The sequence below is a fragment of the Platalea leucorodia genome, assembly GCF_965183815.1.
Source record: "Platalea leucorodia genome assembly, chromosome: 3".
In the NCBI taxonomy this organism is placed as follows: domain Eukaryota; kingdom Metazoa; phylum Chordata; class Aves; order Pelecaniformes; family Threskiornithidae; genus Platalea; species Platalea leucorodia.
Genome location: NC_138825.1, coordinates 112,419,742 through 112,436,583, shown reverse-complemented (window position 1 = coordinate 112,436,583; position 16,842 = coordinate 112,419,742). Strand labels below are relative to the sequence as shown.

The following is a 16,842-nucleotide window of genomic DNA, read 5'->3' as shown; positions in this document are numbered from 1 at the left end:
GACAAAAGAGCCAGAGGAAATAAGTTGCACAATTTGCACAGAAATATCTTTTAGCTTCTTTAGAAAAATCCTGTTAAAAATGTACACGTGAATGCCCATGCTTGCCCAGTGTATCGGGGATTGTTTAGAGTCTGAAATCTGCAGGCTGAGTAACTCTAGTTTGAACCGGAGTCAAGCTATACAGCAAAGGCTGCAGGGCACTTAAATCCTCAGGGGACAACAATGAAAACCAGGCACTAAACTCTGTGCTATGCAAAGGCAGATGGCTAGGGAAAATAATTCTCTCGCTAGGCAAATATTGTTCTCTGCTTGTACAGGGTAAAAGTTGTAGTATATCAAACGTAATTTCAAAACTGATATACAGTGAATGGTTAAAAGACATCAGCTGAAAAAGCATATATTACTTTATTTACCTTTTCCTGTCTCCTGAACAATCGACTTCTACTGCATTCCACATAACACAGGAGTCATCTGAAATGACAATGAAAGGCCAAATATCCTGGGGTTTTATCCCCAGCTCCTCCTGCCGATTTCGTTCAAGCTCCAAGTTATGATAAGACAACTCTTTTATCAGGAAGTGTGCAGCACCTGAAACCAAGGACATAAACCATCAGATCAAAAGTAGGGGCAGAAATTGTTTGCTTTTGACTTGGAAGCCTTTTGAAGTGAATATTTCTGCAGACCAGGGTATGAATCACTCTGAAGATTTTAACACCCTAACAAAACACTAACACCCAAAGCCAACTTACTTTGTCACTTGCCAAGCAAGTGACTTATAGGACCACACTAGGAAGCACACAAAATGAAGCTTGACCTCTCTGGTAAAGATTTGCTAGTGTCTTAGGGGTTTAGTGACTGCTTCTTTTAACCTGACAGATATTTGGCTCCACTAGCATCTCTTAGTGCAAATATCTAGAAATGTTAATTGACCATCTGAATAACATGGGAACAATTTCCCTTGACAATCTACTTTGTGTGTTTGTCACTACTGCTGTCTATAAGTTGTTCCAGCAGTAAAAGCAAAGCGCTGAATATTTCACAGACGTTGTATCAGCAGAACGCACCTAAGAGATGTACCCAACCAGTGCATCACTGCCTATGCAAATAGTACATAACTTATTTCCACGAGGAAACAGAGGAGGTAACTCCATCTGAGTTAACACCCTCAGCGCCCTTTAAAATCAATAGAGGAGACTAAGTATTTATAGGGTGCAATTCATCTAGCTTGTTTTAGGTGACCTGGATTAAGTGAATTGCATCTTCAACTGTGAAATGTTGTCTTCAAAGAGAATCGAGATCACCAGATCAGATATGCTAGCTACAAGGTGTGGGTCTACGTTTCACTGTTGAGTAACAACACCTCAAGGGCCCAAGTCGTGTGTCCGCATTTGTTAGAACTTTTTTTACACTTACCTACTCCTGCACTGTTGAAAATGCTTGGAAGAACAAGCATGATGTGGTTGGGCCAATACTTTTTATATATGGCCATTTCATATTCCTTGACAACTAAAACATGCAAATGACTGGCTCCATCCATTGCATGATATAAATTGAAAAGTCCGTGTTCATGACGACCAGTGGTGGGAGTAAAAGTGGGGCTTTTTATGTAATCTTCACTCTGTAAATAAAAAGAAGTGTGAGTTTCTGTATTAAGCTGGAGGATGTTTAAACAAAGAGAACCAGATCCTTCAGGAGAATAAATCAGATTCACTGACACTGGACAAACTGCTACCTTGACCTGCCAAGTGCACAGGGACCCTGAGGCTAGATCTGGAAAAGAATTTAGGTCCGTATGGCATAAGACAGTACGAAACACCTTACTCCAAAACTGCCGTACAACCCTTCTGAATGGCTATCACCCAGTCTTGAAGGCACTGAGACTCACTAGGTGCTTCCAAGTTTGATAGTACAGCTTCTGAAAGCCCTGTTTCTAGAGAAATCCAGGACTGTTCCAGTCTGGGCAACTGATTTTAGCCTGGTTCCTACTAAGGTCATTAAGGACCCAGAATGAAAGTGTGCCTCTTTACAGAGACTCTCCAAAGCCCTCAGAATTAAGCACTCCAGATTTAAAACTGCCAAAGCACAAAATGATGGGTTTGATACTAGTGGAGTTCACAAAAAGGAATTTAAAGTGGATCAAGAAAAATATTTTATAATGGTTTAATAATCTGGGTTTATATCCCACAGCACTTTTCAAGCTTGCAGCAAGATTGCAGGCACCATTTTGGAGCAAGTGAACAGAAAAAGAAGCAAAGGAAGAAGAAGTGTTTTTGGCAAAGCCTCAAAGCAGGTCAGTGGCAGAAGCAGGAAAAGGATCCACAAGGACCCAGTGCACAGTTCTGACTGTGTAGCCAAGCACAAGTTTACTGGGTGGGGAAGAGCAGGAGGTGTCGTCCTCACACTGCACAGTTGCTGCTGTGTTGCTGCCTGGGTTATCCCATTTCAAACTTGAACTGGACATAAAAGCCCAAATTGGAGGGTGGTATTGATTGATTAGTGCTTATTGGAAGCAGCTTATTTTCTCCAGGGTAGAACTGCTACTGCTTACTACTGTTCCACAAATTGCTTCAATACTCTAAGCAGTGTGCTTGAGCAAGGCACAGCTTCAGCTTAGACATGAATGTTAGGAGTTACTGTAAAGGCCAACATCAGAGTTTGCATAGCCTGTCACATGGATGACCTTAAAAAGTGTTTTCTACAAGCGTGACGTGACTCTTTGGACAGTCTTGAAGCCATGACAAAGATTCTTTGAAAGCCTTATTTTCATATGAAAGTAACTGAGCATTTATGCAGAATAAAACAGGATAATCCACTGCCTCCCTCTACTGTAAAAAATTGCTTCCTCTTAGTAACTGTATGATAAAACCATGTCTCTGAGGCCCATTGCTGAAACCCTTCTCACTTTAACATCTGAAACCCATAACCAAAGACCTTGTGCCCCAGATAAGAGTGTTTATACCAAAGGATAAACCTTGATAATGAGCAAAAGAAACAGCTTATTGGTGGCTTGACAGTTTTGCTTCATGTCTCCCTTTCTGGGAGAAAATACAAGCTTAGTATCAGGACATCTTCATTATCGCTTGACAGCAGGACCAGAAGTGTAAAGAATCCTAATACAACAAATTTTACGATCAGTGGTGTCTCTCTCCCATATATGTCCATGAATATAATTACGTATCTACCTTATCTGTGACTAGTGGTAGCCTCATGCTTTCCAATTGCCTTCCAGGTTGGCTAAAGACAAAATGATGCTCCTTTGACTTTGGAATGATAAAATGCAGCTGGATCTCTTCTCCCAGCATAGAATAGGAAAAGGCAAATGCATGCAGAGTAGATTCATAAAGCTGAGGATGGGAAAAAATAGGATAATTCCAGTGGTTAGAGTCATACTACAAGGTCTCAGTGTAGTTAATAAACATTTATAACATTACCAAACAGACTACAATCACTTACTGTATTGCATTAGATTTTACCTCAGGATTTACTAGGTGTTAAGCAATGCTCCCTAGGCTAGAGCATACGCTAAAAAAAATATAAAATATAAAACTGTTCCCTCTTTTGAAACCTTTGTTTCAACTTCGTCTTGCAGATGGTACCAATACTTACAGGCCACTCTTGGCTTTCAGAAATACTGACACATAAAAACCAGTATCTGCATTGCTAATAACTTCTTCCTCACATTCTAATAGGCAGGAAATTGGAGGGTTACTCTGCGTAGTAACAGTCTGTATGCCACATATAGACTGCTCTATGCTGGTCTACTGTATCAGAAGTAGCATCTTTTGCAGTTACCCTGGTGAAAATGTAAGCAAGTTCCAGTGGGAAAACTTTATGGGGAAAGTAGTTTTAACTGGTAGTATACATGCAGAATGCAGATTACAGCACTGAATAAGCTAGTGTAAATGAGTCAAGGATCAGTCCTCTGACGTCCCCAAACCCGCAGTCTGGTCAAGGCAGGCAAACCTCAAGAAATAACAAAATCTATAAATCAACTGTTTTTAACACATACATACAACTTCTAAGCCAATTCAAATACAGTAATGTACACAAAACTGTGTTTGGGCTGTGTCTGCTTCAGTTTCTGAGCTGCAGAGTAATATCTGGAAATCTTTACCTGGTACCTGGGGTTGAAACCCATATACTGATGACACTGTTCACAGTGATGGTAAGTGTTATATGCTGCATACTTGGACAGTCTCATCCTAGTTGTTTGACGGCGTGTATACATATCCTCCTGTCTCCTGCTCATTGATCTGTCTGTTAAAAAAAAAGAAACAACTTAAATGTAACATACATTCAAGGCCAGAATGTATTCGCTTATGATAAATTCTTTATCACTGTAATTAGCCTCTAGGAACAATGGCGGGATTAAACACATTCAAAACAAACAATGACTTAATTCTGAGCATAGTATGTTTTATAAATTGGTATGTACAGCAAAGAGGACTACAAAGAAGTATCTGCAAATTCATGATTATGATAATTCTGTATAGATGTTGCATAAGGCTGAGGTGTAAGCAAAGCCAGATTATTAAAATTATTATTGTTGCTGTTGTTATTACTGCTTGTTGTTATTACTGCTTGTTATTACTGCTTATTATTGTTGCTGTTGTTATTATGCTTGCAAAAGTAACAAATAGTAAAAAAGAGTCTTATGACAGACATTTGCCGTCCTGTGACGGACATCACAGCAGATTATGTGAAATGAACTTGGCAAATTTAGTGGCGTTGCTCTTCAGCAAATATCCACATTTTAAAAAACGGTCTCCTTTGTGGGAGACTGAAGGAAGATGAGATGCAATTGCTGCTGAAAAGGACTTCTGTAATGTCACCTGGCCAAACCTTTCACTCAGATCTTCAGCATCAGGTCAGGTTATTCAAGGTTGTTCCTTGTCCTGTCAAGTTTTGAAAATCACTAAGGGTGGAGTTTCCACAGTTTCTCTGGGCAACCTGCTCCATGGTTTGACCACTTTTATTCTGGAAATATTTTTCATACCATCTAATTGTAATTTCCCATGTTGCAACTTGTGTCTGTTGTCTCTTGTCCTTACGCTATCCATAATAGTTTGTGCCTGTAAGTTCCCATTAGGAAGCTGACGATAGCAATCAGATGCCCCTGCTAGACTTCTCTAGGCTGAGCAAACCCCCCTCTCTTCAATTTTCTATGTACATCATGTGCTTCAGGTCTCTATCTTGGTGGCTACCCACTAGACTCACTTCTGTATGTCAATGTCTTTCTTGTACTGGGAAGCCAAAAACTTGGTAGAATACTCAAGATATGATCTTACAGGTGCCATGCATAGAAGAATAATCACTTCCCTTGACTTGCTTGTTAGGTTTTTGGTAAGCCATTAACCCAATGGAGAACTGGTGACTCATGTTCAAATTGTTGTCTACCAGGATCATCAGGTCACCTTCCTCAAAGTTGCTGTCTATACAGCTGGCCCCAAGCTTGTACAGCTGCAAAAAAATATTCCGTCCCAAGTGCAAGATCTTGCATTTACCTTTGTTGAACTATATGAGGTTCCTGTTCCTGAGGTTCCTTCCTGGAGGTTCCATTTCTCCAGCCTGTCAATGTCTTTCTGAATGGCAGTGCTACCTTCCTGCATATTGACTGCTCCCCCAATTTGGTATCATCCAGAAACTTGCTGACATTGCATTCTGTCCCTTTGACCAGGTTATTAATGGCAATCTTAAACAGTGTTTGCCTCACTATCAGTCTCTGAATATTGCCATGCATACCCAGCTGTCAATCAGATTTGTGCCACTCATCACATTTTGAGTTCAGTAGTCCAGCCAATTTCCCACCCACTTTACAATCCACCTATCTAAACCATCTCTCTCCAGTTTTGATAATATGGATATCATAGAAGACAGTGACAAAAGCCTTGCTGAAGTCAAGATAAAACCACTGCTCTTCCTTTGTCCATAGTGCCAGTCATCTCATCATAAAATGCCATCATGTTTACCAATCACGATTTGCCTATGACAGATCCATTCTAGATGCTCCCAATTGCTTTCCTGTCCTTCATGGGTCGGGCATGGCTTGCAGGAGAGTTTGTTCCATAATTGTTTTGAGGACTGAGGGTAGGCTGACTGGGCTGTAATTGCTTTGATCCTCCTTCCGTCCTGTAGAGGAAGGGCATGGCATTTTCCTTTCCAAGCATCAGGAACCTCCACCAATTGTCATCATTAAAAAATGATAGACCGTAGCCTCGCAATGATCTTGACCAGCTCCCTCAGCATGCTTGGATACATCCTACCCAGTCCTATGGGCTTGTGTATGTCCAGCTGGCTAATTCAGTGGACTAATTCAGACCTCAATACTCCAGGAATCTAGATCTGGACATATGCATCTCACGCTTTCCAAACCTAAACCAAAACCTAAAAAATAAACCTATAAACACTTTTAAGTATATAAATAACTTTACCCACATAAGTCACTTCATTGCTACAGAGCAGGACAATGCTACTACATAAAAACACTCAAACACACAAACTTATTGTGGAATCAGAGCTTTTTAAATTATAGACTACCTATATAATATACCATAAAACATTTATAAGGCTCATACTCTGGTGGTTCATCTGGCAAGCTTCAAATCTTTTTTCACTATTAATTAGTCAAGTCCAATTCTGATAATTTTATGCTGTTTAAAAGTAAGGATTCTCACGTTAAAAACAAATAAATACATATATGTGTACCCATTTAGATTTTTCAAATTCTAACCTTCACTGTTTATAGTCTGAAGCTTTGAACAAATCAGACTTGCATCTTCATATTTTGGGTCATGGATAGTGTAGTCAAAAGGCATCTTCTTAAATGTCTCCAAATCTGGCCACATATCTCCGGGCTGATGGTAGTATTGATCAGATTCTTCTTTTATGTCTATGATATTATTGAAAAATAAGAATTCATGTAATTACAATTTTTAAAGCTCTTTATATTGCTATAGATGGTTTTGCTATGCCTGTTATTCCTGCATCATTTTTTGTTTCATCATTCTGAGGAAGCAATATTATTATGCATCAAGAGGTGCACCTTTGAACAAATGTACCTCATACCCCAATGCAACTCTGGCTTTTAAACCTTTGTTATCAATTTAATACCTCTGCAATCTTACTGCAGCAGTTGGGGGGATGATGATGAAAACAATGATGTCAAGGGTCCGGTGAGGCTGATCTACCTGCATCCAGGAATTTGGAGTCTTTCCACTGACCACCACATTTGTCAACTCAGTTGAGGAAAGATATGTTATTCTCACTGAGAAAAGAAGCCCGTTTAAAGCTTCAGAAATTGCAGTATTAAGAACAGTGCAGAGTTAAAGTCAAATGCCCCTTCTAGTGATAAGACCAGAGTAATCAAAGATAATTCACCCTAGGGTAAGAGCAAAATAGCAAATGGTATAATGTGCAGTGAAATTATGCCTTTTTCTGAAACAGGTTAGCTGACATAAAAACTCAGATGTACACAAGTCCTTACAAAATAATTTTCTACCTTTGTCAAGAGGATGAAAGATCTGACAAGAGTAAAATAGACAGTAGTGAGGAGTTCAGTTTGGGGGTCTGCAGTAAGCTGCTGTAAAGAGCCGTAACCCCATGTCTATGAGCATAGACCAAATGATTATTTACAACAGGTGAGACCCTGTCTTTTGGCACACAAAGTAAATATGAAACTCAGGTGGAAGTAGTCAGATGGTGCAATTATCTTCACGCCCTGACTGTGAGTTACCTCTAAAATTCTGCCTAAAATACGAAGGATTAAATGCACAAACCTCTCCCCTAGCAGACTGGTCACCTTTTCCACAGGTTTTGCCATAAACCTTGGGGGATGGCTGCCTCTTTCTCAAGCACAGCTCAGTGTGGAGGAAGACTCCTGGGTACTGCCCCAAAAAGTCCTCAGAGACAAGAGCTGAGGCACAGCCCCACAGTAAAATGACTGAACAGCTTCCAGCCAGGGTCTGACGGAGGCAGCTAGCAGGCAGGCAGCACCCACCTGAGACTCTCCACAGCTGACTGTGGGCATGCTTTTGGTGCAGGATTAGACATATCCCATAAAATATCACCCGTATTTTTCTATATGTACTCCAGCCCTTAATTACAGAAATACATCTGGAAACACAGGGGAGTAATACACTGTAAATAAAGGAAGTTTGGACTAAAATTAGCTATGAGAGAGCAGCAACTGTTTTCCTCCCTCATGCAGTCTTATGTACTTAGAAAATATGACATCGCCCCTCATGGTATAAATCTGCCAGAATTTCACTGATTCTTTTTATGATGTGCTTTGCCACAGAAGTTCATTCCAATTCTAAACTCAAAAACAATGGCTGGATATCATTTAATATACATAAATGCTGTTGATTACTTCCCAAGAAAAACAGACATATGTGGTTTTTTTACTGAGAGGAAGACTAAACCCTAAATGATGAGTAAAATAATAAAATATTCTTAAGTATCAGTTGAAGATCACACAAAAAATTTCTTAAAATATTTCCAAAATGTAAATTAATTGCAAAAGTGAACAGCATAGAATATATAGAAAACTACTTTTCCATTTAACATAACAACTTTCTACAGTCTCCAGAAGCAAATATTTTTATATCAAGAACTTACTAATGTTGATTTCTTCCTCATCATAAACATCCACTTCTGTCAGTCTAATCAGCATTCGGGACAAAATACTGAGGAACTGCAGATAGGCACCTGTTTTCCCTATCTGTAAATATATAAATTAGAAAATACAAAAGTAAACTTTCATTTTTCAACATGTTACTTTTCCACATATCTGGAAATTGCAGCTGCAGTGAAACCAAATATTAATATTCAGCACTTGCATATCCCTGTATTTGTATATTCCTTGGCATAAATGAAATGCTTAAATGCTCAACAGCTTTGTTCTCTCTATGCAGGAACCTAGTTTAGAAAATGCATTTTATACCACAGGTCTAATTACAGGCCCACAAATGAGAATTTTCTCTCCTGATGTTATATTTTCTCCATAGGCAATGAACTTTTAAAAATCCATACAAGCTCATAAAATGTTCCAAAAAAGCTCCTCAAACCACAAGACAACTAAACAATTGCCTCAACCCTTTCATATTTGCATAATTTACCAGTACAGTGACTGCTAGTGAAGTACAGTGGCTATCCTGAAGAACAAAGTGGCATGCATCTATAGGAGAACTTGTGCAGGCCACTTCCACTCCTGGAGGACAAGGTATATGAAACAATGTGTTGTTTCACCTCTTGTGATGAAAATATATTATTTCCCTTCCACTGTTTTAAAATCACCTTTTAAAAGTCCATTTTAAAATTATCTTAAGATTATAACTTTCTCCTTTCTTTTTTACCCCACCAACACACTATATATATTTTCTCTTCATTACGCCAAACAGTATTGCCGCCCTTTTATAGTTTTTTCAGCGGAAAGGTATAAGCCACAGTCAATAATGTACTCAGTGGATTGTTTTGTGTCGTCCACATAAAGTCTGCTGCTGATAACATCAAGTAAATAATGCCATATCTAAGCAGACAGCTTTACAAACCGTTACACTTGAACAGGAAGCAGTACACAATGGGTTTCAATGAGAAACAAGAGACCAGCAAGCTCCTGTCACTCTCACAGGAGAACGAACGTGCCGTGATTTCTTGTTTGTGTGTGTGTAGTTCAGCCTCAGAATGGCACCCATGTCCAGTTGACAACTTAAGACTAATGTCACACCTGTACAGGGGAGGTTAACATGTAGATCACTTCTGACACACTCTGCTGCAACTGTCCAATTTCACAAAATGCTATCAGATTTTGGGCTAAGTCTATCTTACTACTGAACTGAAAACCCAGCTTCACTGTCATTACGGCTAGGACACGTCAGAGCTTAGGGTGCTGAATTACTAAATACAGTACTGAATTTACTATTTTCCACATATGTGAAGCGAAATTTTCATTTTCTCTCAACATTTGAGAAAGGGAGGCTTTGAAGCTGAAGAAAGAGTAGGTAAATATTTGTTTTGGTCAAAGTTCACTATCTGCTCTTCTTAATAAATCAGACTGCATTTTAAACAGTTGCTTGCCAAGGGTAGAAAAGGATACCATTATCCCTGTTGAGGGTCAAATAAACCTTTCAGGTACACATGGTAGACCATGTGTTAGCACACAACTCCCTGCTGTCCAGGAATAACACAGGAAAAAAGTGACTGAACAGAGGAAATGATAGCATGGACCATAGTCAGCCCATGGACCAGATGTTTCTAACTCCCAGTCTGGGTTTTTATGTAAAATCCATTGAGACTAATGAGAATCTTTCTACTGGCCCTGGAACAAGGTTCTAAACTTGGCTGCAATGGCTATTTATTGGTGAGCTAAACAAAAAGTTCTTATCTTCCCACATCTGAGGCAAACCTGATGATACTTTGTTCTAGAAGAAAATAGTTTCAATGTTTTCTCTCAAGTCTGAGATTACCTTTACATGCCCTTAGGAACATATTCTTTTAAAGGGCCTCTGATCATGATTTCATCAAACACAGGGTGGCCTGACAGATTAACAGCTCCCTGATTCCAAACAAATGAGAGATCATTTGTCAAAAGTACACAACCTGTTCCCTTGATATCAGGTATCTATGTGAAAAACTAATTCCTAATCTGTTTGAAGTATATACTTAGAACTGTTAACAGAACAGCAGGCTGAAAACCTTACTTTTTCTTTTTGGTAAGCATTTAAGATTTATTGTATCAAAATCATGTATTTTTCTTTCCCTGGGGAAACAGTCTTTATCAATGGTTTTCAACAATGTATCTGGGAGTGACTACGCTACTGCTACGTGGTACTTAGATGAAATGTATCAGTTGTCAATTGACAATATATACACAATTGTATATATATTACATATATAATATATATTATACTCAAGTATACACAAAGCTGTAGGGTCATGAGTCAAAAATGTTGGAAACCACAGGACTACAAGTGCAAGTCCCTAACCACTAAACTAAAACGTATGTACTTATGATATTCCTCGCATCATCTCTTACCCCATCTCATTATCCCACATAAAAAGTGTCCAATGCAGTACTGTGAGCTTTATGAACTGTTAGATATTAGCAACGCTGTATGTAAAATGCTGGTGGGAACTTGCAGGAATCTCTCCACGTTTTCAGAATGTTTCTCTACCAGGAGAGAGATCGGGCTGAGCACATAGCAACATTCATGTTTGGACTCCATTCACTTGCACATTTCCCTGCATTTGCTGCTGAAGAAATGAATTGGTGACAGAGAACACCTTTTCCAGGTCATTTTGAGAAGACTTTTGAAAAGAAAATGAGAAAAGCATGACTTCTCATTTACAATCAACATTTACTCCAGAAGGGAAGAACCTTGAACAACTGAATTTGTAGCATGCCCAGATAAGTAAATGCACGTTTAAAATGAATTGCATTGTTTTCTCTATGTACCATCTCTAGGCAAAATGGAACTGCACGGAGTGTCTTCGTTTGTTTGAAAATACTGAATAGCTGTCAATAAACAGAGCTTCCACATCTCTCCAAAGAGTCCTTGCCCCATCTGTCACCACCCCTCTTTTCGATAGTTTGGGCATCGTAGGTAGCTGCAGAGATCCTGCAAGCAGGATATGTACAACTTTGAAGCACAAAGCCCCATATTTGCCCATCCTCCATCTCCCAACTGCAACAAATAGAAGATCTGCAAAGAAATTTTAAACTGGATACATGATTGGGCTGTAGCTTTACACATCTTTAGAGAAGCCTAGCACAATGCCGTCTTGATCCTAATTAGTGACTCTGGGCTTAAGCATGATATAACATATTAACGGTGACGACAACAGGCACGAAGTACTCTGAGCAAGGTGTTTGTCTCCATAGCCTGTCTTTGCTCTGCATGCAAAAGCAAACAGATTAAAAGAATGAAGGAACCTGGAACTGGGCTGCATTTTTATGATTCCTGAAACAAAATGTAGATGAGGGGTGCTGCTACTACAGACAGCTCTGCTTCCCAGAAAGTGGTTCCTCAGATATGTGGCAGTGCCCAGTGCCTTAATAGGTAAGGCACTTAAGGGCCAGATACTCCCAAATAATGGAACTATTACTCTAATTTGTTTCTGTCTGCCTGAATTTGGGAGACAGAAGTCTGATGAATCAGACTTGGAAGAAGAAAATCCCAGAAGACTAAGAAGCAAAAATCCCAAATCTTGTGAAAACTTATGATAACTAAGGAATGTGGGGCCTGGAAAGATTTAGTATTTGGGTTTCTATTTTCATCCTTAGTGCAAGGGATGATCTGGCCCATAAAAAAACTACAAATATGTTTACCCTGAAGCTCTTCATTAATGAAGAGTGTAGCAGTAGCCGAGCAAGAGGAAGGAAAAAGAATTCAAATTCTTCCTGCAGAAAATTCAAGAGATATGAAGGTCTAGTTTTTATGTCAAAGACACACTGCCTAAGAGGAGTGGAAAGCTCTCCAAGGATTTTGAGCGCTGAACTGTGCTTGCCATAAATATCAAGGGTAAGCTGAAAACAAACTGCCTAAGAATCTGAGAGAGAGATATTCCAGGCAGAGAAATTACATGTGTGCCTCCACGCTTATTCATGGAAGTGACATCCGAAAGTGCTGTTGCAGCAGGTCTAACAATAATGAGTTCCCTTTTTTAACTTGTTCCAGACACTGGACACCAGGACCACTAGAAGTACTTTATTATTCTTACATGGTGCTGTGAAGTATCATCTGATTTCGGTCTTCACATTCGGGGAAATATGGCAAAAGGGGAACTAATTCCATAAGGCTTTTCTATTTTAATTTCCAGGTGAGACAGTTTTTCACATATCACGGCAGTGGTTTTCAAACTGCAGTCTGCAAACCAATGGTGATTCACAGAAAACATGCTGATGGTCCACAGATAGCTGGTCAAATGGTGCTGGCTCTTCTCCTTGTTTCCACTTGATACATTCTTCTAAAAGACAGCTAACAATAGATATATTAAATATTTCCCCAATATTTTTCTTACATAAGCTGAATGGTATATAAGCCCATTGTAATAAGATTTTAATAGGAGTAGAGGAAATCCAAATAATATGGGCAGCAGTTTTCTTCCTTAGAAAGTGTCTTAAGACGTGCTTGCTTCATTGCCTGGATGTGGTGCCACATGACTGAGCCGTGCTCATGAGCAGCTTCCATGCTTAAGGAAAATGCTAGTTCTAAGTTGTAATATCCAGTTAAAAAAAAAGGTACAAAACCTTGATTTGCAGTTTGGGGAACTTTAAGATAAATGATTCTAAGAAAAATATTTTAGTGAAATTTAGGCTTCCTTATAGGTATTTTCTTGAGTGCACTAGGGACTAGATTTCTAGCCATTCATATGATGTATGTTGTTCATGGTGGCGCGTATTTATTCCTACTCACTAACCAATGGCTTAACTTCGATTATGTGAGCTAACTTACAGATAAATATATAGATTCTATATATTCTGTTCTATACCTATCCAGTTTTTGCTGCATTTCCTAAAGCCTCTTGTAAAAATAATGCACATATTGCCTTCTAATGTACATAATTGTCCTTGTGAAAATGCATCAAGTCTTCTAGTCAAACATTTTGATCGGTCCAGAGTGTAATATGGCCCTGTGAGAGAAGGGTGAGTGTACTTTATTACTAATGACCCTGACAGTGAGAATTAGAATTTTGCTTCACTAATGTGCATAGTTTTCTTCCTGTGTTGATTTCATATTTTTCATTTTAACCAACTAATTGCTTCCTGATTTGAATTTTAGTAAAGTAACTGCTGCCTGATAAAGAAAAAAACCACTTCCTAATTTTTAGAAGATGTTATACTTTGGCTGAGATGTTATTAACACTCAGATAGATGCTGTCTAATTTTTTTTTTTATTTCTGCCTATATCTCTTCATGCATTAAGTGTTAAGTCCTGTAAAATGTTAATATTAACAAATACACATGTGAGTAAAACCTATTTCAGGAAGCAAAATTATTTCTTCCCAGAAAGAGAAGAGTAATTCTAATTTCTGTACATCTTATTGTAACTATTCCCTGGAAGAAACACTGTATTGTTATACCTTAAACCAATAAACAATCAACATATACTTTTACAGCTCTTTGTTTGGTTTACAGGAGGTTTTAGTACTTTGGGAAGTTAAAATAGTAAAGGAAGCAAAGTTGCTGTCTTTTTTCACATACTGAAATGAATGTATACCCCTAAATTTTGATAGTTAGGAAGAAGACATGATACTCCTAATTTGATGCATGTGAATTTGTTGTGTGTGAAACAGGAATATTCTTCAGAAAGAACTGAGGAATATAAAATGAATAAAGATGCCCTTTAGGAACTGATCCAACTGTATGACCCAATGCAAGACTAGGAAATAACCTGAATTGTGAAGATAGCTGGAGAAGAGATGGAGTTTCAAGTAAAAGAAATGATATTAAGGCTGAAATTCACTGCTGTACAGAGGCTCAACAGGAGTCCTGTTCAATATTTGAAAAAAAAAAAAAAAAAGGTTTGATAGTGAAAAGTGGTGAATACCATACCCTGGAATGGAGCTGATGAATAAACAAGCTGCCTGGTTTTTTATCATTAGTTAAATGGCGACTACCAAGTGTGTTAAGCATCAAAACCTTCTCACAGGTGTGTAGTATGCTCTCAGAACTCTCTGAATGACACTTCTGAGAATCACAGATTGAAATTTGTGACCCAAAACCAAACGAATACCATAGAAATATTTACTTATCAGCTAATCTGGATGTTTAGGGTGGCTTTGGGAATAGTATCTGTGGGGTTTGACGTGTATGCATATAAAATTCTAACAACAATCGTCACAGCTTGTGTTTTACTTTGAGATGGAAATGAACAACATCTCTCTTCCAGAATGGATTCATTTTTATGCTGCAGCTGAGTCTGAAATTCAGTTTCGTGATCACATAATACCTCAGTCTTTGGCAAATGTGGACAATTTAGATCAAAGGAATGGATAGTGAAAAACTGCTCAGAGTACTTTCTGGAATCCTTTATGAATTACAGTAACATTTGCAGGAAGTCCCAATAAGAAAAGCCCATTTATGCTCTTTCTACTCTACTGTGCCATAAATTTGGGCATACGATGGAATACAATCATTTAACAAATAGCAATATGTAGCTTCTTTTTGCAAAGGATGGGCATAGAAGAGTGGATCATGTGGCAAGTTAAATCAGTAACTATCTTTAGATTAATTCTTTGGGTTGATGTTACAATAACTGGAAACATGGCTCTTTGCCTTGGTTTGGATTTATCCTTTTTGACTTCTGAGGTTTGCAGGACATACATATGCTCTCAGTAGGCATTGCGTCTCTTCCTATCTTGTTGCTTCATACTTCAGCAGAGCATGAGAGGCACAATATTACCTTTAGCATGTAACATGAGCATTGAACTCGGAGATACCTTGCTCAGAGGTAAGTGCGAAACATTCTTAGAGAATTTAGAAGAGAAGGAACTTCTTAGGACTATACCCATTTCCATATATCTTTTCAAAGTATTTTAAAAACTCTTGGGTCAGCTACTCATCTTGTAAATATGGCCCTCTTAATGTTGAACTGGCCTTCTTGCATGTGTTATTTACAACAGCTTCTATTTATGTTTGCTGAGTGGAGGAAACAGAGAAAATAACTTAAGTACAAACTCCCAACTGTCTTCAGATTGATCATAAGAAAGTGGTTTTGTGAAGATCTTTGATCTTTATTTAAAATGTAAATGCATATTCAACTTCAACAAACTGAAATTATACATGAAATCTATCTATCTCTTGAGCAAACTATCTTTTAAAACATTTTAATGGAGAGAGACTGACAGAAAATTAATATTGCTGCAGCTTCATTGTCTTTGAACTCAGGCTAAGAGTAAAGAAAGGAAGATTATTTTATTATAAGGGATTAGGAAATAAAATATAAGCAACTTACTCTTAACCAAAAAAAACCCCTTCAAGTATGAATAATAATAACTAATCCTTTTTTTCTGAGATTAAGATAAAATTAAACAAAATAAACCAATGATAATACCTTGTTCTTATTACACACCTGTGGTGGCCCACTCAGCAGCAGTCTCCTTGGGTGAAAGGTGTCCATTCTGCCCTCATTTCTATTGTTGTAGTCCATATGGATTGGCTTGGGAACCGTCCATTGGCGGTAGTATAGAGACTGCTCCGTGCAAGTCATCATCTTGCTCATAAGAGGACGAAAAGAACTTGCCCACATAACAGAATGATAAGGCAAGAGGGAAGATGATTTGGGAAGTCCACTGCTGTCCGTAGAAGTAATAATGTCATAAACCAGTTTGGGCAGGAAAACTATGGGAGGCTGTTTTGATGCTTTGGTCATGGAGCACTGAGAGGTCTGTAGGATGAAGGAGTTATGAGTAGGTGCAGAGGAGGAAGAAGAGGAGGAGAAAGGTGAGGAGGATGACGAGGTGACGGAAATTTGGGCACTTTTTATGTTTTGTTTTGTATCCAGCTGTTCAGTTACCAGTGGTAAGTGTTTGCTGATTGTTGTTTGTGCCCCCTTGTCTACTTTCTGCTTCTGCTTTTCATAATTATTTGTAGTTTCTTCAGTGCTGTTGCTTTGGACTTGGTGGGGGGATTTTGCTGTATCCCCTGCTGCTATTAAAGGAGGAGATGACTCACTGCAGAATGCTGTAACTAAAAGAAAATTTGTATTTCAACACAGTGCAACACAGTGCAACTATCTCTGCTAGTCAATGCCACAGTTAAACAAAACAAAAAAATAAGTTAGATAGAGTAGCCATCAAACACTACAATCCCACTCCTGTTCTTGCTTTCACCTTTCTTATACA

At 38.5% G+C, this 16,842-nt stretch overlaps 1 protein-coding gene across 1 annotated transcript in view; it reads right to left on the bottom strand.

Annotated features, from left to right (window-relative positions):
* Positions 1-16,842, bottom strand: part of GREB1 (growth regulating estrogen receptor binding 1) — a gene marked incomplete at both ends in the record, with an annotated part of 63,663 nt that overhangs the window by 7,726 nt on the left and 39,095 nt on the right. Inside the window, 7 exons of the mRNA XM_082307269.1 lie at positions 414-588; positions 1,414-1,618; positions 3,183-3,344; positions 4,115-4,257; positions 6,731-6,889; positions 8,617-8,719; positions 16,071-16,687. Of these exons, the coding sequence (XP_082163395.1) occupies positions 414-588; positions 1,414-1,618; positions 3,183-3,344; positions 4,115-4,257; positions 6,731-6,889; positions 8,617-8,719; positions 16,071-16,687 (1,564 nt within the window). The remainder of the gene's footprint in view (positions 1-413; positions 589-1,413; positions 1,619-3,182; positions 3,345-4,114; positions 4,258-6,730; positions 6,890-8,616; positions 8,720-16,070; positions 16,688-16,842) is intronic.